Source organism: Haliotis asinina, chromosome 1 (genome assembly GCF_037392515.1).
Source record: "Haliotis asinina isolate JCU_RB_2024 chromosome 1, JCU_Hal_asi_v2, whole genome shotgun sequence".
Taxonomy (NCBI): domain Eukaryota; kingdom Metazoa; phylum Mollusca; class Gastropoda; order Lepetellida; family Haliotidae; genus Haliotis; species Haliotis asinina.
In genome coordinates, this window is record NC_090280.1 from 67,258,859 (window position 1) to 67,284,663 (window position 25,805).

General features: G+C 43.3%; 2 protein-coding genes across 2 annotated transcripts; one reads left to right on the top strand and one right to left on the bottom strand.

Annotated features, from left to right (window-relative positions):
* Nucleotides 1-21: 21 nt before the first annotated feature.
* LOC137282192 (uncharacterized) lies at nt 22-22,479 on the bottom strand. Its single transcript, XM_067813927.1, has 7 exons — nt 22,405-22,479; nt 19,353-19,621; nt 18,773-18,935; nt 3,607-4,435; nt 3,268-3,328; nt 2,645-2,813; nt 22-473 (listed from the first exon to the last, which is right to left on the bottom strand). The coding sequence occupies exons 4-7, from the start codon at nt 4,234-4,236 to the stop codon at nt 335-337; spliced, it is 999 nt and encodes a 332-aa protein (XP_067670028.1). The 5' UTR covers nt 4,237-4,435; nt 18,773-18,935; nt 19,353-19,621; nt 22,405-22,479; the 3' UTR covers nt 22-334.
* Nucleotides 22,480-23,702: 1,223 nt separating this feature from the next.
* Nucleotides 23,703-25,346, top strand: LOC137274743 (tigger transposable element-derived protein 6-like). The gene has a single exon (XM_067808085.1). The coding sequence runs from the start codon at nt 23,703-23,705 to the stop codon at nt 25,344-25,346; it is 1,644 nt and encodes a 547-aa protein (XP_067664186.1).
* Nucleotides 25,347-25,805: the final 459 nt, after the last annotated feature.

A 25,805-nucleotide genomic window follows, 5' to 3' on the forward strand; every position in this document is an offset into this window, starting at 1 on the left:
AAACTGACATGAAACAAGTTCAGTTCATGAGATATTTTTCACAAATTAAACATTATACATGGTAATTCTGGAACAATGACCTAAGACATTTGAAAATATGGATGATACAAATGTGTCATAGTTGTAAATAGTCTCCTAAACGTAAAGCTTTCTTGAGACAAGTGGTTCATGGATGTGATCAGACAATGCACCAAGCCAGTAACTCACTTTCACCTGAGATGACATGAAAAATAATAACAGGCTTACAATAACTTTGGAAAACCTCCAGCAAATGAATTGTACCCGCATCATCATGTCCTTCCAGTCAAGAGAGATAACAGTCACAGTTCACAATCTAACAGGTTGTCCATTCAAAATTTGCCATTTGGTTGATAAGACGCAGCAGAACCTTGGCATTAACACTTCCAGCACAACTCGATTTCCGTTTTCGATCACTCTTGCTGCCCTTGTCTGGGTTGATTCCAACAAAACATCTGAAAGTAAACAGAATAGTCTGTGCTATTTCACAGAAATAATAACCATGAAGCAAATTCAGTGAATATAAGCACATTAAATCTTGACCACAAAAGTGGACTTGGACTTGTGTAGAATCAATGACATTGAATAAAACACTAACCAGTAGTAGCTTTAGCTATCTTAGTACTAGTCCTTAGGATGTTGATACTATCAAAAGAATAATAGCAGCAGTGATTACCACTGGATCCCAATATATTTTTCCAATTGTTAAGGCCAGACACTGCACCTCACATATGACAAAATGCTTATGAAGTATTTCTTAGGTTTAATTAGTTTCAACTTAGAGGTATACATGTTAACAATTGAAAAAGAGTCTTTTCCGGGTGATGATGCCACTGGTTGCCATGGAAACATCCAAGATGGCCGCTGAAAGCCTGAAAAATGATGAAATTTAGTGAAAGTTTTTCTCTAAAACTAGTAAAGATATCTAAATAATTTCAACTTTACATCATAGCTTGGGGTGTGTAGGGTGCAATGATAGAGAGAAAATATTTAAAAAAGACTTCTGTTATTTATAATTTTGTTTTAAAAACATCACTTTTTTGAGTTGATTTTTCACTCATATTTTATTTTTTAAAAAGAAATCGGGGGAAAAAATTTAAAAAGTCTCTCTGTTATTGCATAAAGTGATCAACTGCCTATATGTACACAAAATTTCATTCAAATTGGGTGATTAACAACCGAGAACTAAGTGCACTAAGATCGCTAATGACGTATATGGAGAAAATGAGGAAATAGGTTTGGTCATGTTTTTTTTCTACTTTGACACCAGACAAACACATTCAGAATCTCACTTTACTGAAGGGATGTATTCCAAATACATGAAACAATTCATATACAAAAAAAATAAAATAAAAAAAATTACAACAAGTACCTAATTGCCTCAACACAAACTCGGTCCCTTCGCACCCATTGGTATGATCGATCAGTTTGGCATACATTGTCACAGAAATGAGATTGAAGGTTTTCAAAAGATTTAAAATAAAGTTTTATGCGTGAATATCCGCTCTTACCTTCAAAGGCTCCAGTGGGAATGTTTTCCTCAAAGGCGTGGTCCCTAACATGTTTCCGACGCATCGAAAATGTCAAAGCTGTCAGAATCTAACACAAGCTTGATTGCGCTGTCAACACTTGTCGCACCACTGACACTGTATTTGAAGCATGTCTGCCGCAACTGCGCCTCGTATTCTTTACGTAGCCGTGCTTTGACTTTGTTAATCTCATTTTTACAGAATACAACAACCGTTAGTCAAGAATATCTCAAATACGACGTTTCTCGATCAATATTTTCGCTAAGCAGACACCATTTTGAATGCTACCGGGAAAGGGCGATGTTTTGTTGATTTGCTGAATGGTGCATTGTGGGATATGTTTTGCCATATCAGGAAGTAACGAAGATTGCCGAATGGTGCATTGTGGGACATTTCGCCTTGGCGAATGCTGCACTGTGGGATACTTCGCCTCATAAGGATGTTTTCGTACAGAATACCTATCGCGGGAAAGTGAAGATATCCGCACGTGGAATATCTATTTTTAGAATGTTTTTGACCAGCAACATGGCGGAAACGATCAGCTTTCTAGCGATGTATAACATGAATGGGTTCGTTTACGCTGGAGGGGCGTGGTTACGGGTGAAAGATCAGTGTTTTCAGAGTTTGATTACACACATATTTAACTATTTCCACAGATATGATGATGTTTTTAGGGGTTTATATCAAATTTAAAGACATTATATCAAAAACAGCATGTTGTATCGCGAAGTACATGTGTTAAATAAATGAAAAAAATCAAAATCTCGATTTTGATAGATTGAAGCAAAAATGTCAGTTTGAAGGTGCCGTGTCTGGCCTTAAGATGGAATTAGAAAAAGAAATTTGGAAGTAAAAGCTTGCTCGTTTTTACTGACCATTGAAATTTATCAAATATAGAAGGTTCACAAAGTTATGTCATAAATTCATTGAATGAATTATTGAATTTATGATCTTTTGGAAATTTGGATATTTGGATATAGAGAGTGAACTTTCATCTATAACTAGCAACATTTTCAAATATGTTATCTGAATCATCCAATACTGAAAATTTGTAGGTACATAATCATGAAAAGCAATAAGTGTCAAGTGACACTCACCTTTGTATGAATTCCAAGGTAGCTGATGCTCCATGTTGGTACTGAATGTTCCGAATGTAAAATAGAGCAAACAGTGCACTCAGGGATGTTATAAAGCTTGTCAAGTCTGACAACACCACCACTCTGTCAACCACAATCCTGAATTTCTTGGCCTCCAGAACACTCTTGCCTGTAACATGAATGATGTGTGGAAATATGTTTCTTACCTGTTTGTTATGTTCTAAACTTGGAAACAGACATTCTACCATGTTTACATAATTAGCTTTTTTTAAAACTTTTGTTCTTTTGAAAAGTCAGGGTAAAAGACTCAAGAGAAATGGTGTATCCATTGCATACATGCACTTTTATAATCAAGCGCCATCTGCAGGGTTTGAACAAATTTCTTGACAATCAGGCTGAGTGAAATTCTCTGATTGGTCAAGTCAATATCCACATTAACCTATACCATGGTACAGTAAAGTCATGCTACTTATATGTTTTCATATATGCATTTGATGCTGAAATAAAATTGCAATTGCGCCAAATTGTTAATTGTGGTCACGTGGGTTTGAGTTCATTTGATCTGTGTCAGTTGAGTTTGGAAAACAAGTGAGTGAGAGGTTTTACCTAAAGCAAAAAATTACCAGAGCAAACTATCCATGGCAAGCTGTCTGTGTCTGCAGCTTCAGATCTGGTAGACGTGTCCTGAAAGGTACATGTATAAACAATATATTCAGTACCAAAGCAACACATAAAATTCATAAACAAGTACCTTTTTTCAGCATGGTATTAAACAAATCTTGCTGCAGCTACTACACTGTGAAAAGACATAAATCCTTTCGTCTTGGATAGGAGGCTGGTTTTCATGGTAAGGATAAACACGTTACCCATTATCACTTTTCTAAAAACATGTCATGACAAGGTTATTCCTAAAACATTCCACATTGTAAAATGACTAAAAACTAAAAGTTCTAAATTCTTACATCCACTGTGAAGCAAGGTTCTTCTTCCTTCTCTGAGAGGTACTTCATGATCGCAAGGATATTAGCAGGTGGCCAAGCAATAACACTGTCCTTAGCAGTTTGCACTTTAGCCTCTCTGATGAGTTCATCAGTTTCTTTACAAATACCTGATTCTGTTTTTAAAAACTTGTTCAGTCTGTGAGCTTTCTTAGAAAAAGCTTCGCAGATTGTGTTTCTGATATCCAGCCCAACCAGTAGCTTGAAAAGGAGAAACAGACACCTCCCTGTGAATAAAAAGGGCCATTTAGACAACAGATCCCTGACACATTCTCCTTCGTTGATATTGTCTCTCTGTAAGCTGTATGTTTCACGAAGTTGAGTCTCTATGGTGTCCCAGTCATGATTCTTTGGATTCTGATTGTGTTTTCTGCACATATCCACCCTGATTTCTTCCAAACTTTCTGCATCAGTGCTCAAACTTGGGGAAAAGTTTATACATCCATATAAATCTTTCTTCTTAGATGTCTCTCCCACTGCTTGGACTTCATTTCTTTTTCCAGTTTTTTCTCCTATGTCACTTGTCTTCACACCCATCTTCACACCCATTGGCCTATTCAGATTGTCATTTCTGTTAGGAGCAGCTTGGCACATGAATCATATCCTGTACCTACAATGATATCTTCTATCCTATACTCTAGACTCTTTGGAAACATCTGTACAATTCTCTTTGCAGTAACACTGAACTGTGATTTTGTTGCATGAACACTCCTCGTTCTGATTTCATCAACAATGATTCTCACGATTTTTCTCCTGGCATCAGGCATCAGTCTTTTCTCTTTCTGCAATGGATCTAGTGAAAGAATGAAGACCATACTGTTAACATGGTATATAACTTTTCTAATTTGAAGCAGCAGAGATTTAGATTTAAAGCAGCCTTATCCAACACAATTTAACACATTCCACTGTCTACTCGCCATATTAAAAGGAGTAGTATAGGGAATGGGGGTTCTAAAACACTTTCAAGAAAAGTCTCTACAAAGCCTTATTTACTAAATAAGGCTTTGGTTGGGCCCTTAGCTCTTGCTACTATTACCCCTACTACTTAACGTGTGTTGGAGGTAACACTGTGCCGTACGGTACGATCAATAATTCTTCTCTTACAAACCCCCTACCCGGCCCATCCCTCAAGTAGTACAAGTTAGGTTCGTCGGCTTTTATATCCACTTTATCTATGTTGTAAGTTTTGACTGACCATATAGGATCGGTGGCCCGCTTACGGCTATCACCCTCGTGTTCCCCCAGCTGGTATAGATACCTCACTAGGGCCCTATCTGGTATCTGTTTCTCCTTCCCACGCAATGGAGCGGCCGACTCTGCAACTATTGATTTTAGTTTGATAGCGTCTGCCGGTTTCTTACCGGTGAGACGGGTGACTTCATGGTTGATTGCCGACACCACCTTGGGTAACCTCGTGACCCATTCAGTCGATCGTTTTCCAGGGGTGGCCATCTCCCTAGCATACTGATGGCCGAACAAGCGCTCAGCCAAAGTCCTATTAAATCTCTCAACTATGGCTTGGCTGCGATGGGCTCCGGCCGTGCCACGCCTGACCTTTGTATCGTGTTTGGCTAGCAGTTGTGACACGGCACCCATGAACTCCCGTCCGGGGTCAACTTGCAGCTCTGTTGGCCACGTCAGCGGACTGCGTTTGTATATGCGTTCGAATCCTCTGGCTACCTGGGCCGAATCTTTCGTGGTCAAGGGTTCGGCTTCCTTGTAACGACTGGCTACGTCCACTACGGTTAAGGCATACTTGTACCTCTTGTCGTGGGGTAGGAACAGTAGGTCTGCCTGGTGAACGCTATTAGGTATGTTAATACCGAACCTCCTTCTAGGCACGTAGCGTGGTGCCGGCAAATAGATCTGCCACAGGGCTTGTTTTTCAAGCCACGCTTTGGCTTCCTCCGGGGGTACTCGCGCTATTTTAGCTAGCTTATCTACTGCGCTAGCTCCTTTCCAGTACCCACGCGGGCTGTAGTAAATAGCCTCAAATTTTTTCATGTCCATACGCGTATGTGTTTATCCCATCAATAGCTATCCAACGTTTCGTGTCCATAGGCGACAGGGACGTCTTGTTTATAGTCAGTCCGTATATCTTATGTCCATCACTTCTAAGTGTGTTCATTTTATGCCTAAAGGTACGGGTCTTGAACAGGGCTTCCTTGAATCTGGCGTGTTTGATGTGTTGTTTCACCACATACTTCTTAACCCCCATAGCCTTCCGGATCTCACTATTGTCGGCTTTCAGTATGGAGTACATCTTTGGTCTCAAACCTATGTACTCGGCTATGGGCGTGCCAGCACACTCGTCCTTCATCTTACCTAGGACTTTTTTATTTACCGTACTGTGTATGGCATGGGTCTTAGGGTAGTCGCTGGTGTCGTATAAATCGAGGTGTTTTTTCATGTCCTCGTACACGTCCTCGGTTCGAATTTCTAACAGCAGGGAATCCGTGTCAGTGTACAGCACTTCACACCTGTCGCCGTACTGTTTCTTGAGCTCGTTGTAGTAAAAGTCGTACATCAGGTGTTTGGATAAATCGAGGATGCTCATCCCCACGTAAACAGGCCGGTTGAATTTTATGTGGCTTTTCTTCATGTGTAGGGCAACCAGGTTGTCTGTGAATATCTTACTACGGTTGAATGCCGGACTGACTATCAATCTCCTGAGCTTGTCTTCCTCACTCGACCGAACCAGCTTCACGGTCACGCGTTTCCTCAGGTTCTCCATAGTCTTACCAAACACCGAGTTGTTCATGAGCTTGTAGAGATTTTTCTCAAAATCACTGGTGGCTTTTTTTCGTAGGTCTGTGTTCATTCTGATGTAGGGCTCCATCCATGGGCTCTGGTCGAACATGAGCACCCTGTGTATTTTGGTCAGCCTCATACCCAACGACAGGTACAGCTGTAGGTTGCGATAGTGAACGATGTACTTGGTCTTATTCATTAAGTTAGGCACGAGTTTTTCAACGTCTGTCACACGCCCACCTAACAAGTTATGTTGGTACTCAGACATCCAGTCTGGGTTAACCCTCATACGTTCGGGGGCCAGGGGGTAGCTGTTGTGTGATGTGTGTAATTCCTTGGTATACTCTAAGTCAACCTCGAGGATATAACCTTTGTTCGAATCTGGTGCAACCCCCATAACATCAACGTGGGGTACCCATTCGAATCCCCCTGTAGGTAGATACTGGCTCATGGCCCAGCCGTACAGGTTGTTTGCGTCGAGGTAGAGAATGTGATTGGTTGGCTTGTTAGGATCGTAACCTTTCACGTATTGATTATTTGCTTTCGCGTATCGTTTGGATGCCATGGAAATCCCACCTCGCAAGCCTTTCTCAATGAATAGGTGCATGTCGTAATCTGTGAGCAATTCCAAATTAACTCCGGTCTTTTTAAGCAAGGCGTCCCACGACAGACCTGGGCTGGTGTAATACCATGCGGGGTCGAGTTTATACCGCCTAAACGTCTCAAACACGTCAGCTAACAGCAGTACATCTGTCCTCAAGTACAGGTCGTGATAATCACCCAGGTTCTTACAACCCAGTTTATTCCATACGTTAGTCGCGTGCGAGTAATCATCTCGTGAGACGGACGCCTCATTCAGCTTGCTATAAAAGCAGTCAATAGGGGGTAGTCTGGTCTCGGTGAACTTGGCCCAACTATCCATGTACTCATAGGGGTACACACCCTTCCTCATAAGCAGGGGTCTAGTCTCGGCGTCTGTGTATCGATCGGTGATAGGGAAGGTATTGTTGGCCTTGACCAGACTGTCGAGTGACGACAGGAGGAACTGAAACGAGTCAATGAACCTAAGTCCGTTTAAGCTGAAGGAGATGTATCTCTCCATGTTGTTGGGGATGCACGTTATATTACCATCGATTTTCGCGATGGCCTGCATGATCAAGTGTGAGTCGTACCCTCTCAAGTTGTGAAAGACAACGGGGATGTTTATTGTCTTAGGGTTGATTTTAAGCTTGAGGTTGCACGCGCTGTGAGCGGCGCCTCTATACTTACCAGTTATGTGGCAGTGATCTCTCACCGAATCACCGTTAAGTGGTGAGTCACACACGTGACAGTTAGTGCTACTAGCGTGAGCTAGCCTGTCGACTCGGGTCATACGCATGGGAGCGATTCTATACAATGTATTCCTAATAATTTTTTCTTCCTCCTGCAAACACTTTAGAAACCTTTCAGCCGCGTCAGGGCCCCTATACACTACCGGAGCTTTCGTTTCCCCGTCACAACGGACGACAACGTATCCAAACCCACAGGCTTTATGCTCTTGTGTTTTGTGGGTGAAGCTACCACTGGGGACCTCGCCGACGGCACCACTGGGGGAATCCCCCACCACCAAGGCTTCGAAGTCGGCGTATATGATATAAGGCACAGACATTTGGTTCTTGTGGTTACCGAATTTTAGGATATTATCACCTTCCTTAGGCATGTCGACTCGTATGGCCGTCTGCCCCACACCTTGACAATCATCCCGGTGGGATTCTAATAAATCAGCTTGGGTGAAGCCATGTAGGCATCGTTCACAGAAGTGGGTCTTTTCTCTGTGTGCCGATTGGTCATACAACAGCCTGCTAAAGTGTTTTATCCATGTGTAGTGATACTTGTCACCTCGCTGGATCATGAATATATTGATAACTTGGCGATCCTTCACTTCGCTGACCCTGTGTACTATTGTTGTGTTACCTTCGTGTCCAAAGACATTTATAGCCAGATTATTCTGTTTTTCTACTTTAGTGATCTGGGATATGGGGGTGGGTTCATCTATACCATCCCAGTTGAGCCCATCATCCTGAGGATAATTAGAAGGCCTGTTCGGATTAGTGTCAGCTGGAAATAAGGCTGACCTGATAGCTAACCTCAGGCAATCGCTTCCTCTATTCTTAACGTTTACTATGGCATTTTTGTTCCTATAGTAGGGGGGTAAGGCTAGGTATGACCCGCCTCTGAATGGCACGTAGTTAGCTATGTCTAGATAGACATTATCGATTTTATCTACAGCCCACCCGGACCCCAAGTGTGTGTAGCGTTCTAGGTATTCTCGTATCTGCTGAAAACTGGTATCGATTGATGTGTCAATGGTCTCTGTATGTGTGACGACCTCTTGTTTACCTCGGAAGTAAGGCTGAACATACTCAGTGGTACTCCCAACCTGCTTATCGAGTGACATTTTCACTGTGATCTGAAACTTGATACTTCCTAGGTTATTTAGTTCCTGGTTGACCTTATCAGCTATCAGAGGCTTGATATCTGTAATGTCTATGTTTCTATCAACGTGCATGTGCCAACCTCTCAAATAGTTGCCTACAGCGCGCTCAGTGCGCATGAACTGTAGGTCAGTAGCTCTATTCTGTCGTAATAATTCTACAAGCTGTGGTTTTCTCATACGGGAATATCCGCCTAAACCCAAATCGTGTGCCTCGGCTTTCAGTTGTTTTACAGTGGGAGGTTTTGCTACGGGGGCATGTGATAACAATGCGGTTAACCCGGCTCTCCCCAGGTTTGAATAACCCGTGTATCCAAGCTGTTTTGCTTGAGCTTTTAATTGTTTTACCGTAGGGGCTTCTAAACCTAGTAATCTCAACAATGCTGACTTCCGCATTCGAGAATACCCGATCACACCACGACTTCTCGCGATATGCTTAAGCTTGCGTACAGTAGTCATAGTTGTGTTTACACCTAAGAGAACCAATGTCTAATTGGAGTCTATCTTGAGCAGTCGCCTACGTTCTTTTATGTAGCCCTTTTTATTCTCGTAGATGAGTTGATGTCTGACTACGTTCGCTCCGTGAGCTTTACATGGACAGTAGTGCCCTTTAACCCCGATACCACACACAGAACACGTGTAGTTAGGACTTCCCATATGGAAACAACAGAATCCCTGATTCCTGCATTTCCTACCACAGGCCTCGGTCTTCCCCATAAGTATGTATTCGCATCGGTATGGAGCGGGTCTCATGTTTACTTATATAGGTATTTAATTTAATTGCTTCGCAACCAACGCAGTAGCTGCTATACCCAACACTATGAAGCCCAGTTCACGATTCATTTGTCCCTTGGATGGTGTGTAGTACTGAGCGAGTGTGGGTTTATTTAGCGGTTCCAATCGTTTACCAGTTAGTAGGTAGTATTCTTTCATTGCTTCATCGACATCGTTGAATGTTTGAACGGCATGGTTTTCACGCTGGAGTTGTTCGTTAATAAAATCGATCCTCTGGAGGCGTTTTTTAGCGTACTCGGCCTGTGCCTTTTGTAATTTCTCAGTAGCGAGATCGTGCCGCTTCCTTTCTTCCTGTATTTCAGCTGCGTGGTCATCTCGTAGTTTCGAAAAGAGGAAATTACTCCCGGAAAATGCCAGGGCATTCACTAACGCCCCACCGACCATCATAGCTATCGTGGCCATCCTATATTTATTTCATTATATTTTCAGGTATTATCCCTTGTTTTACTAGGATGTCTTTTGTGGCCATCGCCATACCAAGGTTCATTATGAGCATACCCATATCCTGCAGGTTGAAATCTAGCTTGATAGTTGGTTGTTTAAGCACCATTTTAGTCAACCGAGCGTACCCTACGGCTAGACTGGCGACCACTGTGGCGTGGTATGCGTCGTTGACGAACGTTTTCCCCTCAGACATTATGTATATGATATAAAAATATTAAAATTATAACATGATATGCGGGTCGACAGTGGGGGTACCCCCCACACCCCCAACAGTGGGGGTCCCAGGGTTTCCCACAGTGGGGGTACCCCCAGGGTTTCCCACACCCCCACGATATAACCATGTTATCACCACGGCAGCAGTTACGCCTACAGCCAACAACAGTCGGGTTGGGTTGGTCACTGTAACAATTTTATGTTGGTTACACCACCGTTTTTTACCGGCAGCTACTCTCTTAGGATTCTTCTGTCTGGTTACTGTTGGGGGTACCCCCACTGAAGGGGTCTCCTCCAGTGGAGTTTCCCTCACTGTGGGGGTTTCCCTCACTGTTGGGGGTGTGGGGGGTACCCCCACTGGGGTCTCCTGTGCAGCATCCATCTATACTATTATTATTATTTTTTCTCTCAAATTGACAATGCTTTGCCGTGATAATCGCCGCCGTCACTGGAGCCAACAACATACCATATTTGTGGTACAGCTCGCAGCTGATAGAGCTCACGGCGTGTTCGATAAAAGGGTCTTTCTCGAGGTCCTCCCACAGGTAAAGTCGGCGCTCTGGTGGAATGGGAAGGAAGTATGATACAATACCGGTGTATATCTGGGTCATAGCCGATCCTATTGTCTTTGTCATTTCTGCTCCGAGCCGGGACTCGTATCTAGCGTACAGCTTATCGATTTCTTCGGCTGACATTTTGTGAATTTTATCCGGAGTGTAGTCTCCAAAGTAATGTTTGGCTTTGCCGCCAACAGCCAACGCCACCAGTTTCTCTCGCTTATCATCAGTGAGGGAGACCCCAGGTACCAACAATTGTACGAGCAATTCCTCACACTCCATCTTATAATATAACAAGTAAGATTTAGTTTTAACTATATAATACCCGATGCAGACAAAACACAGAGAAATGAAGGTTAAGTTGCACACGACAAACACTTCAAATATCATAGCTATACTTAGCATTTGCTTAGCTTTAGCTTAGCTTTGCTTAGCTTTGCTTAGCTTTGCTAAGCTTTGCTTAGCTTTAGCACACCCTATATGCTACTGGTTGGTCGGTCTTGAGCACGAGCTTAGCGTGTTTAGTTTCAGCGAGCTGTTTCTTCACCCGTTCCCGTTCTAATTTGCTCATCACATCGTTCTCTCTCAAACACTCCTCGAACGAATCCCTGTCCTTGCAGTGAAATAAGGCCACCCATCGCGTCTGCTCCCTGAGGTCTTTCAACACCGAGTTGAACTTCTGCGTTAGCACCCAGACGCTGTGATTTGCATGCCGGCCGGAGAAGGCCAGGTACGATAGCATGTCTCTCTTTTTTGTTATCTCGCGATTAGCGCTGCAGTCGTCCAGTATAAACAGCGTCGGTTCCCCTTTAAATTTCTCGTGAAGAGCTTTCAACCAGTCCTGCAGGCGTGTTCCAGGGTCGATTTTGTGTACGTCCGGGTCCGTCATCACCCAAGGTCGCGCTTACGTTTTATTCATGCTCAGAGTAGGGCACATGATAACGATGTTATCGAACACATCCTTGTAGTAACCCTCCAACATATCCAACACGAAAACGGTCTTCCCACAGCCAGTCTGCCCGCACACTATGGCGCAGTGTGGGTCAGTGGGCAGTGGGGGGTACCCCCCATCAGTAGATGGCTTGCACGAATCTCCCATTGTCTATATTAAGTTGCGCGTCCATAATAACGTACAGATATAATTTCAACTTACCAGCGGGTTGAGCCTTCTTAGTAATCTGGATGGTTATCCCTTCGCTGCCGTTATCTATACGGCGCCCGCTACCGTGCAGTTTATCATCATCCGTGGATCGCATGTCCAACCATAGGGCGTACTTGGTGGTCAGGTATTCACCGATCTGCACGGAGCCGAGGTCCAGGTCCTTTGTTATATAATGTGAGGTCCCCACTGGTAGCTTTTTTATCTCATCCCACTGCTGGTGTGGTCTCATACCATGACTGAGCAGCTGGTTGGGCACGCCCTCGATGGTCACTTCCACCTTTTCAATCTCGGGGTTGAAAAACTTCTCGCTGTCCCTCCGGAATGGCTCGTAATCCTCCACGGGGATGACCAGGATACCTTTCATCAATCGCGCCGGCACATTCAGGTTGATATTCCACACAGTGTCGCTCTTATCTCGCACGACTGATCTATGCCTCAGTACGCGATCGTACAGGATAGCCATCTTCCCAGAGTACTGGCTTCGAACCTGCCTGGCCAGCTCCGGGCTAGTGACCATGTCGAACTCCAGAGAGATGTTGTCTATGGCATAACTGGCCTCATCACCGTTCGGCGTACGCACTACTTTGCTATAGTCGTTAAACGTGAGCTCGTATTCGAGCCTATCACCCAGCGCGACCTGGTAAAACGGCGCGTGTCCCGTGAGCAACTCAAAGTCGAGCGGCACGCAGAATCGATTCCCGTATGCTCGAGCGATGGCCTTTTCACCGTCCGATAGCTTGTCTAGCTGGTCTGGCGTGAAGGCATACCCTATGCGCGACCGGGTTGATTTGCTGATGCCCTGGTACACATCATTGACTCGTTCTCCCTCGCTTTTCCAGAGATCCCCGTAGCAGTGAAACACGTCGCTGTCGTCGATGCTCAGCACCTCGTTACCGCTGATCTTGACGGTCGTTTTCTTGATGATAGCTCGACCCACGTTCCGCACTAGCTCGCGTTTGTCGTTGTCGGAGGTCAACGTGATATTGAACGCCAGTCGAACAGTGCCTGGTACAATGAGGTCATTCTCACCAAGGTTTGGAAATCTAACCAGCAGAGTTTGATTCTGGTCTATCTTGCTGGGATTGTTGGTGATGGTCACCGACTGGCGCACGGCTCTGGCGCCTAATGGCTCTCTCAATCTTCTGAAAGGATCTAATTTTCTGCCGTACATTGTTATATAAAGGAAATATATTTTTAATACTAATGGATGAAGACATACCTATGGATGATATACGGGGCGATAGTGCCCAGGCATTCGATGATGACCAGGAGACCTCATTCTCGCAAGGTGGCGCACTCACGTGGCAGGCCGTCGACGATTATTACAACGCAGTTGAAAATAAATCCAAACTCAAGCCGCTGTGGCGAGACTATTCCAAGTTTACCATCGATAGCAATGGCAAGCTGCGTTTGAAGGCTCGCCCGGAGATCGATCTCGTGAATAAACGCACGAGAGAACCGCTTGCCTTATCAACATTGGGCAGTAAACATGGGAATGACTTGATCCTCGATGAACTAGGCTTCATAGATTACGGTGGCGCGCGGCCTAAGCAGTATCCTCCGAAGGTCCGTCAAGGTCTGCAAGACATCAGGGACGCCACATCGGTTCAAAACATGACTTATGATATTAAAAAGGTGTTGGCCGACTACGAGAACAAGCCCTTCCCGGGTCTCGAATTTACCTTTCGGAACTGCGGGGGTTGGATCTGACGATGCAAACCATTAGCGGACATCTCGCGAAAAGCACGGCCAAAATTAGCGTGATAGACGACCACATCGCCCATGAAAAGGACAAACTCGGTGAAACTGAGGACGAGGCTCTGAAAGCCACCATCAAGAAACGAATACGTAATTTGGAAGAGGAAAGGCAGACCTGGCTGGAGACAGCATCCTCCTTCAAAGAAAAGCTTCGATCCCAGGTCAGCCGTATACGGGAAACCATCAATCAAGTCCTCTACCGAGACACCACGTTAGCAGACAGGATTCGGATATTGTTCCGGGAGCAAGGGATCACCATCGCCAGCATTCTGACTGCATTGGGTTTCATCATATCAACCTTGGTGGTGTCACTGACAGGGGGTACTGTGGGGCCTGCCGGCGGCGGAACCCCAAGTGGCGGAACCTCAAGTGGTGTTAAAGACTGGATAAAAAAACTCGGGGAAGGCCTAGCTAAACTGGCTGGTAAAGCCGCCGAAGCCCTTCCCGGCATCCTGGGTAGTATCGTCTCGTGGTTGTTGGGCGCTCTGGCTAAAACTGCCACGTGGCTCAGTCAAAACCTGTGGGCAGCCATCGTCGCCGTGGCGGGTCTGGTGTACGTAGCGGCTAAAGAATTTTTAACAAAATAAGTCCCAAAGCTACCCCACCAACCACCAGGGCCGTTTTACTATCAATATGCTGCTGATTGGAGGCCTGAATATGGGGGGCCACCTCCTGTGGTGTTGGTTGAACTTTAGACTCCGGGGGCTATACTCGTTTCACGTGGTGGGATGTGTGGGATATAGGGGGTGTTAATATCGGGGTTGATACCCAACTTTTGATCCGCCGTGGCTATGACTATTTTGTTGTTATAACCCACCACTTTTTTTACTCTCAGTTGCATATCACTCGGAGCCATGTACAGCCCCACGCCGAACACGTAGTTGACTTTCGATCTGGCGTATTCTAACACGTTTTGGTAGCGTTCGATGGCCCGCGGGAGATCAACTGGAGAATTGATAGCATCCTCAACGTTGGCAACGAACTGTTTCTGAGCGTCGTAAGCAGTTCCCTTACCGAGGATGTTGGAACGCGTCATCGACTGCGCACCCAACAGCGCCCACACGTACGTTCGAATCGAGTCGTTCAAGCGTATTGTACCAGCATGAGTCAATTCTTTCGATGTTTTTGAGATCATTTTAGTCCAGGCTGTGGCTGCATCAGGATTGGTTTGCTTTATGTAGCTGACATGGATCTGTTCATTCGTTGTGGGACCTGTAAATGTATGACGGTGTGGGTTGTATGTACCATCTGCAGAACCGGCTATATATGTTCCGGACCTGTAGAAGTACACGTAAACTATACCGAGACCATGGTTCACACCAGGAAGGCGAAAGTCTTTATTCGTTGGAATCTCAAACTCCCCACAAACACGTTCATAAGCGCGTTTATCATAGGGGTTATTCGTCATACTCCACGCTTTATCTTGGGGAAGAGGAGCACTTATTTCCTTCAATATTCGTCTCGTTTGATAATAAATATGAAACAAAATGACTGCCTTACTCAGTTCGTCTATACCGTAGTCTAGTGTCACACCCGACCCTGTCGTCGCACACCACACAGCAAAGTTGAGTTGGTTCTGCCAAAACTGCATTGGGTTTTGATTCCAGTTTACCACCGCCTGCGCGTTATTAACGGTCACGATATAGTTTTCAAAGATATTAATAAAGGTTGTTTTAAACCCCGTACTACCTACCACCACGATTTTCAAGTGTGCTAAGTCCATATTATAATATATAAATTATATATTATAATATGTACATAACACTTCCAGGAATAACGAGCGGTGAGGCCGTTCAGCTGACGCACGCGATCGATAACACGTCAGGCCAACTAGAAGTCGCACTCTGCGATATCACCTACCTACCGCAATGGACTAACATCAACGCCAGCAACAATAAGCTGTTCGTCAGTGGAACTCGCAGTCAGATAACTGACGGCTACTACAGCTTGTGCTCTCTAAACGACGAGGTCTTCAAACCCCTGGGAGCCGAACTCAAGATGAACGACTCAAACGGTACAGTGGTGTTAATCAACAACGGAAGAAACCCCTTGAGGCTCGGCCGACCATTAGCGAGGATACTCGGTATGTCTCCTGACGAAATAAAACCAACAACAACCGTCACAGGCACGAAGTTACCCGACCTAGTACCGTACCGAGAGCTGTACATTCATCTCGGTCAGGTGAGCACAACGTACAACATTCAAGGGGGTCACCCTTCCACTATACTGAGAGCAGTGCCGGTGAAAACTGAGAAATACAACGACGGTAGAACCGAGTCGTTTTCACCACGGCAGTATAAGAGATTAACCCAGGGCAACATACCTGAGCTGATAATATCGGTGTTAGATATAAATCATAATCCTGTAAATATAGGATACCTCAGCTTAACGCTTCACGTAAAATGACCAGCGCACAAGGGCCCGGAGTGAAAAAATGCGTCAATATCGGGATCTCTGACCTCGGAGACACGCGCGGTTTCGACGCTCCCGGAGTAGATGGTAAATCGTACGCCTTGCAACTGAAAAACAACATTTGCAAACGCGTTGAAGTCACCTCCGGTGGAACCCTAAGTGATATAGTAGATACCACAAGAGCAACAGTCAACACTAAGTACGCCCTTGTCAACACCGGTAATAACTGGATAATATACCCATCGTTCGGGGGTAAACTGTTCGACTTAGACGATGTTGAGAGCACTACCGTCGCCCGAAACAAGCCATATATGCTCGTCTTCACCGAAGATGACAAGTGGGTGTTGTTACCCGATAACGACTGGTTTCTCAATATTAGGCTCGGCTCCCCCTACGTATTCACGGATAACGAAGACAACCACCTAAACAAAGTCGTGAACAATGGAACCCTGCTCGTGGCTTACGTCCCAACTCAGAGACGTAGCGTAGTCGTCAGCCCACTCGACACTATGGCAGCCCACATGCTATCTAGTAAACCGGCCATACAAAACGTGACATTGCAGTTGGTGTCTGAATTCGAAGGCGTGGTCAGTATACTAGAGAGTCTACCGGCAAACTCAACACTGATCATCAAAGTCTACCTAGGGGAACCATCGGGGAATGATGTCGAGATCGTGAAGGGGATCAAACTCGGGTGGGGGAAACGACACCAGTATCAAGTTTGCAACGTTTACGTGCGGGTGGGTGTCGGCTCCAACACCAGTCTGCAGGGGGTCAACGTGATCATGGAAAACAAGATATCACTAACCAAGATCTTCCTGCCTGACAACATACACTTCATGGGTATGAAGTTCACCCCTGAATTATTATCAGAAAACCAGTTGGAAATTATATCGTAATAGTATAATAATGACCAGTCATCGTCCCAACACTACGCTTAACGACCTAGGAGATACGGAGGGATTCGATCAGCCTGGTGAGGAAGATGAATTATACATCCTGCACTTCAAAGACAACGTGTACAGACGGATGTCGTTATCAGATTTAAAAGAGCCCAAATGGCTGATCAACTTAACACTCACCTCACCTTATATCACATTAAACGAAGATACGTTAGTCTCTAAGATTAGGAACAACGGTATCTGGGTCGGGGATTTCATTACGGAGGGTACCGTAGCAACCCCGCTACATTTGTATGCCAAAATAAATAGGTTAAGTGCTGGACCAAACAATAAATTAACATTTAGCAATAATTATTTGAACACGTGGTCTCTTGATAGACTATCCTCCCCTTACACACTCATCATAGAAGTCTTCTTTTATTTAGACAATGAAAACACCTCAAGAGTACACCAAATTTTACCCGGGGTGTCAATACACTGGTTTGACGAACACGTAGACCAATATTGCCGTATTGTTATACAACGGGATACCCCCGCCCCCACGGGTCCTATAAACCGCTTAATAAGCCTCAGTGGGGTTTTTATTACAACAGAAAAGTTTATTAGACTCTCACCTATTACCATAACTGATGGTCTAGAACTTGTAGACTTCAAATTCATTGATAGACTTTTAACTGAAACCCAATTAAAATATCTTTCAAAAATATATTATAGGATGGGTCTGTACCCAGTCGTAGAGGAAGTAGCAAAGACGCTGGAAACCGTAGATGGGTTCCGCTTGAGGCAGTTATGTGATGTGAAACGCCAACTAGAACAAGACCGTGACACGCGGAAAGCACTATGTAAAAAGTACCATAGAGCTTTCAATATCTTGGACGGGGCTGACACTACCCTTATGGCAACCAGCATGGGACTAGGGGCGGCAGGCGTTGGGTTGTTAGCTACCATCGTGGCTGCACCTATAGTGCTAGGTATTGAAATAACAGCTGGGATAGCAGGGGTGTTAGGGTTGGCGCTTAAGTTAGTATCACGCAGACTGCATCGTAAGGCATTGAAACACGACGAGATCAGGGTTCTGGCCGAAGCAAAGCTCAACACAGTAAGTGGGCGTATTTCCACGGCACTCTCTGATAGTAAGATCTCAGAAGAGGAGTTTCGTTCAATCCTCTCTGAACTCACAAAATATAACGGAATGAAACAAGATATTCGGTCCAAGACTCGTAAGTCTGCTATCAGCGAAGACGAGAAAAAAAAGTACATAGAACAAGGGATACAAAAAGCCCAACAAGCCTTTATTACGAACACCAAAGAGATCATAGGCGGTTCACGTTAAACTGTTTCATCGATATAAACGTGACATAGGGTTTTGTAAGAGAAGAATTATTGATCGTACCGTACGGCACAGTGTTACCTCCAACACACGTTAAGTAGTAGGGGTAATAGTAGCAAGAGCTAAGGGCCCAACCAAAGCCTTATTTAGTAAATAAGGCTTTGTAGAGACTTTTCTTGAAAGTGTTTTAGAACCCCCATTCCCTATACTACTAAAGGAGTGCTGACCAATCTAGTCATCAAACATGAGTTGAATACAACTTTGATAATAATCATTAGCAACATGAATTTGACCTGTTATATCTCTGCCCATTTTGGTCCATGGAACATTAACCTTGTAAACCCAGTTTGGATCTGAGTTGGTGCTGTTCTCAAAGAATATCAGACATGGTGATCCTAAACTGCTTAAAGGAGACATCAATGCTGTTCCTGAAACTGGACTTGAAGGTTCAGATTGAGATGAGGACCTTTTTGAAAGTTGAACTTTCCATTGCCCACTTTGAAAAAAGAAAACACCACAAATTCAACATGTACTAGTAGACCTATATGAATGTAACATTACTGAAGCAACTGTAAGAAACTTCAAGTTCCATGTGGCTTTATTGTCGGCCATTGTAAACAAAATGGTTTATTGTAATGATATAATGTATCCAAAATATACAATCAGATTACCAAAGAACAAATAGTGCTCATCATTCATGGCACTGACATAGTTGTCCGCGATATAATAATGCTTTGAGGTGAATTTATTGTCAAGAATAACCATGATTTTGACTCAGTTATAGCGTGTCAGCTCGCCTTAAGAACAGAAAACCAGGCAAGTCATGCCATGGCAAATCAGTTTGTCAAATCCTGAGGAAAACAATAAAGGCACACAGTATAAACTCATATGGAAGTGGATGCACCCAACTTACCAGAAGTGAGGATTTTCCTGATCTGGATAGGCTTCACAAAACCTTTAAGATCTTGCTCCTGTAGAAGTCCTAAATCATCAACAGTTTCTACACCCAATGTCTTTAATCTTCCCATCAATGACTGCAGCAATGTGTCATCAATACTGGGTAAAATTTTCATTATTTCTTCAGTCAGTGCATCAGCAGGGTCAGCCACTATTACTCTATGCTGTGTTTCAAAGAAATGTAGGTTTCACCAAAAGCTGTATATTCACAGAGGGGATGGAGATCTGCAAGTTCAGATATATTAACACATATGATTGAAAATGTTTCAAAGGTCAGAGCATAAAGGCCAAGATGCAACAGCAAAAAGACATGTGAGTCCCTGACAAGAATCCCTTTGATAGAGCCTACTCTTCTGACATGACTGTCAGTTCTTGCAGTTGATAGCATTAATACCAGGCCTGTCTGACATTTTATACCTCTGTGCACAAGTTGATTGGAAATAGTGGTGCTCATCCCAGTAAATGACTTTTCTCTAACAGCTTCCTGGAATTATTTGCAATAATTTTCTGCAATAAAAGGGATACCATCATCACAGCGAATTTCATTTGAAAACAAACTTCCTGAAGAGTGATAGGTTTGCAAAAGCTGATGCCTACATGCTAGAGTTTTAGTGATGTGTTTGTAGTTGTGAAATTTTCTCACGCACTGTTTAAAGTAGGAGTGTTTACTTTCAAATCTAATTGTCCAAACATGTGTCAGAGGACCAAAAGCTAAATCATTTCAGGGTAGTGAGAGAGGAAGTGGTGTTTTGGACGCAGTGGTGTATTAGCAAAGAGTGACTTTCGATCACAGATATATTCCTCAGTGCAAACCCTGAGATATGCGACATGACTGGATGTTATGCATGGAGAACATATAACTTCAATTACTTCCCTCAATTTCAAATACAACTGCCAAACACTATCAGTGTATTGAATCCATGAACCAACCACCAAAGGCAAAAGTCTGATTAAAACCCAGTTCTGTATAGCCTGACCTCCTGCTTTGTCACTTTGACAATTCACAGTGCATGGACGATCTAATGCATCAGTGCTTTTGTAAGGAAAGTTTTCAATTTTCCTATTTAACTGATCATAAGTAAAAAAGTGTTTCTCTGTTGCAAAATAGAGAATCATTAGTGCCATGTCATAGGGAACTATCCCCTCAAACAAGTCATGACCAGTACAAGGTGGCAAACCTGGCATGGCAACATGGTAAAAGTTTAAAGTGTTCATAATGCTGTCTGATTTTATGCCCATATGATTTGCCATGTCTGAATTGTCCATGAGAATTTGAATGGAGTTCTGTTGTCCTCCTACAGCCTTAAGCTACAGCACCATACTCTTGAAAGTGTGCCTTTGTTATACAGCAGTATCTACAGAATTGATTAGCATTAAAGTTTTCTACAAACCCACCTAACGTGTGAGACCCAAGATCGTCCCCTGCCACACACAATATTGTTCCTTTGATGTAATCATCTTCCCCAACTCTTATCCCAACTGATTCCACCTCTTCGATTTCTCCAACCAGTTTTGACAAAACATTTTGGGCACCAAATTCTTTTAGGTAACTCTCCTTGCACAAAACAGCTAACTGCATATGATCTATATTGGACCTATTGTGAACATCAAAGTTGGCTAAAGTGTAGTATACACCAATCAGTTAGTGCTTTTTCTTTGCGGAACCCAATGGATTTACTACCTCAAATGCATCCTGATAAAGGATTATTGTGAATGCTTTTTCACTCCTCCTGAAAAGGGTATTTGACTTGCAGACTACCCCATCATGCACATCTCTGAATTTATGTTCTATGTTTGATGGTTCAAAGTTAAAACTATCTGGAAAATGCTGATACAACATTTTTATTTAGTCCTTAAATGACACATACTGCTTTGAGGATGCCTTCTCATTGTTATCCAAACGAAGATAAACCTCTGTTGGTTCAGTGTAGGCAAAGGTTTGTTTATAATAGGTGTTCCGTTTCTGGTTTGTTTTCAAAGGGCCTATATTGCATGACGAGAATATATCACTGAGCGTTATTTCATCAATAATTTCACCCATCACCTCTACTGGTAGTCCTAAATTTCTCATTTTCTCAGTGACATTGTGTTTAAGAATGGACTGGCTTGCACTGTGCATGTCCTGGAATTCCCTCACAATCTGTTGTAAGGTACTAACTGGCAAAAGATTCTTACACTGTAGTTTCATGTAAAAGCATGCAAGATTTCTTAAATACTGATTCCTTGTGTCATCAGTGACCTCTGGTTCAAATTCTTTATTCATGTCAATTATTTCATTAGAAGAGATGGTTCCTCTATCTAACATGGTTATACCTGAATCAACTACCATGCTCTCAGAACTTGTGTTACCATCCACCAATGACACGATAAAATCATTTTCCAGATGTTCCAAACGCTGTGACCTATGCTTTCTAGATACGTGACTTGTAAAGTTAGACACTTGGGTAAAGCATGAGCTACACTTTTTGTAGGGACATCCAACACTATCGTGCCTTGCAATATGAACTTTCAGATGTTTTATGAAATCGTGAAATTTCGCAAACCTTTCTGAACAATCAAAGATACTGCAGGCAAGTACATTGCCTTTCATAATCTCAATATCACTATGCTGCACATTCTGTTCGTGGTGAAAGCAGAGACCATATAATATTATATGGTCTCTGGTGAAAGTGATCTCTAACTACTTGTGATTTGAACGATGAATATGTATTGAAGTCGCGTCTACATTCGCCGTAACAGCAAGGAATCTGACATTGGCATCACCGCGATGGTACTGATAGTGGGCAACATAATTTCTTTGAGTATTAGACACGTGTGAACAGTGTTTGCATCGATACATTACGATACAGTGGCCACTATCCACACGAAGCTGGTGAACAAAAACAGATAAAATATTCGACAATACATAACAAATGTTCAATAAATTGTAGAGTCAGTGCTCCGAAATCCGTACGGTGTCCTAAGTTCCGTACACTTCATATAAATAAATATACTGAATAAACCCTTGCCTCGATGTTTTTGTTTCAAGCCGATTACTTTTCCGGGGATTCCTGGTGTTATTTATAGCACGCAATCGGTCAACTATCACGTGATCACACGAAAGATTTAATTGGTTAATTTTACGGTCGCCTGCGCAGGCTCGTTCTTTTCGCTCGCACCCGAGATTACCAGAAGCCACGCCCTCGTATCCTTGGACACCTGTTGATTGATAACGGTATGTACATAAAGTGAACACAGACACTTGAATACAAACTAAAACGACCCGTTTGAATAGGATTAGATTATATTAACGGTTAAGGAACTTTCATACAGATGAATGAAACATTTTTGAAAAAAAGAAGTGTACGGTTTTAGGCGGCCGGTTGTGGCGAAATAAAAATACCTTCTCCTAATATCGTACACTATTCTCTAGCTTTAATTATCATGCATTTGGTTATCTTATTGAAGTGTGTGTGTGAGTGTGTGAGTTTAGTTTTACGTCGCACTTAGCAATATTCCAGCTATATGGCGACGGTCTGTAAATAATCGAGTCTGGACCAGACAATCCAGTGATCAACAACATGAGCATCGATCTGCGCAATTGGGAACCGATGACATGTGTCAACCAAGTCAGCTAGTCTGACCACCCGATCCCGTTAGTCGCCTCTTACGACAAGCATAGTCACCTGTTATGGCAAGCATGGGTTGCTGAAGGCCTATTCTACCCCGGGACCTTCACGGGTCTATCTTATTGAAGAACGTACAGGTAATTAGTGTAAAATATGGTTGACAGATGCTCCATTAGAATCTGAAAATGAAATTGAATACTAGCAAATTTAAGGCATATTTATTATACATCAATGTTCTTTTAACGAAGACAATATATATGCTTTATTGCAGATGGCAATGCCGATCAAAATTAGAGAGCAAGAACTGCATGGGAAAATCTTTACGGGTGTTGATTTTGGAAAGATCGCTATCAAAAACATTCTAATTGACGATGTGTATTTCGAGTCAGAGGCTGAAATTATAAAGGAACTGCTTCTGCACAGCATGGACAACATGTTTTACGGAAATGCTGTGGCCCTTGTAATTTGCCATATACTAAAACACCAGCAGGGGAGATACACGGTGAAATGTCTATGATGCACCTTGCGCGTCAGGTCTTGTATTATATACAAAACCATTATGATCTCCAACAGGATATGAAAACCATTATGGAAGTTTTACAACACTGTGGTTGTTACTGAAATAAATGAATATCTTGTTCAGTCATGAAGGTTTTGGTCTTTTTATTAGAATTAAGCTACTATTGTTACTTTTCTAGATGGGGAAGAAAAGAACATATACAAAAGAGGACCTTCAAATGGCAATTAACGATGTACATATGGGCATGTCGTTCCGGAAGGCGGCCAAAAAGCACGGTGTGCCCGTCATGACCATATCAGACCGCGTCACAGGAAAATCTGAAGGCGACTTGCATCTTGGGCGTCCACCAACCATCTCCGCAGACCTTGAAAATGACATTGCTAGAAAACTGAAATTAGCTGCGTTGCAGGGTTTCGGAATTACTCGACGTCAGTTAATTATAAAGGTGTCTCGAATTTGCAAACAGCTGGGTATTAAAAATCCATTTAAAGGGGGTATTCCTGGCAAGAAGTGGATAGCGGGCTTCCTAAAACGTCACCCTGACGTGAAGCTCAGAACTCCAGTGGCGTTATCCACAGTGAGAGCAAGGATGTTGAACCCCATCATCGTGGACAAGTATTTTGAAACTTTAGGTGGTATCATAGATACCCTAGGTTTAAGCCAGAAACCACAATTAATCTGGAACATAGATGAAACTGGGGTCCCTCTGACTCACCGGCCAGCGAAAGTTTTTGCTGAAACCGGCATCAAAAACATTCCTGGCCGAGTCGGAAATGACCGAGACCGAGTTACGGTGCTGGCCTGTGTTAATGCCACAGGGAACACCATACCGCCAATGGCCATTGTGAAAGGGAAAACCCAAAGAAGTTTGGGTGCCTATAACACAAAACTCGGTGTTCCAGGTACTGTGTATACATACCAGGAGAGAGCATGGATGGAGGATCAGCTGGGGGAGAGATGGTTTGAAGACCATTTTCTCAGGTATTGCGGCTCAGAGAGACCCCAGCTGATCATCCTTGACAGCCATTCATCTCACGAGACGCTGGGTTTTCTGGAGAAGGCACGCGAGAATAATATTACAGTTCTCGCGTTCCCTCCCCACACGACCCAGTGGCTCTGTCCGCTAGATAAAACTGTATTTAGTTCGTTTAGTAGGGAATGGAGCTTTGGATGTTCGGAGTATATGAGCAGCAGCCCCAACAACATCGTTTGTAAGTGGGAGTGGCCGAGGTTATTCAGAGCTGCTTATGACAAAGCATTCACCGCCAGCAACATTATCAATGGCTTCAGGAAATGTGGGATATTTCCCTTCAATCCCACAGCCATCCCCAGATCAGCCTTTGCACCATCTCAACCATTTGATAAAGCTTCCACATCAAACTCCAAAGTAGCCAACCCTGAAACCCCCGAAGCTGCCAATGATGCAGTTACACGTAAAGTTGCAGCGACTCCCGATCAGACACCATCAACATCCGCTCCGCAGGAGCCTGACCTTCCTGAGGGAGCAGAGGTCTTGACAGCTGAGGAATTTATACTCTCTGTTCTCAGTGGAGACGTCCCTTCTTCATTTGATGAATCTGGCAATATGATTGTAGAGATTGCAAGTGATGAAGGGATGTCTCTTAGACAACTGGAGGCAGTAAACAAGGAATTTTCTTTGCCTGAAACTAAAACTTCAGAAGGCAAAGTCAATCCCAGAAAGCTGACCTCACACAGAATATTGACAAGCGATCATATCATTGAAATGAAAAGAAAGAAAGTTGAGCAGAAACGGAAAAATGAAGCAGAAAAAAAAGGCCAGAAAAGAGCAGAGAGAACTTAAACAAAAACTTAAAAAGAATGATAATTGATTCTCCCACAGTGACTCAAAGTGTGTGTAAAGTATGATGACGAGAACAAATTGCTCTGTTTTATCGTTTGGGATAAAAATTATTATCATCATCATTCATGCCTCCACGGTTTCATTTTGTACATGTATTTCACTCGTTATTAAATAATGTATGATACGAATTTTGTTTGTGTGAACACAAAAGCTACCTATAGCGAATTATTTCAAGTTTCGCCATGTCATCATTGGCAACAACACTATTACAGCTCCTTGATTAGTGGGTGGGCATATTATCCTGTCAGTCAATGAAATATCTATGCACGCCTCCAAGAGAGACACTGTGCGCTTTATTCACAAACGCTTACAAAGTGCAGTACAAAACATTGTTTTTGTATAGAAATTCAATATTTGATAATATATAATTCACTACACTAGCTGTGTGTACGGTATTGA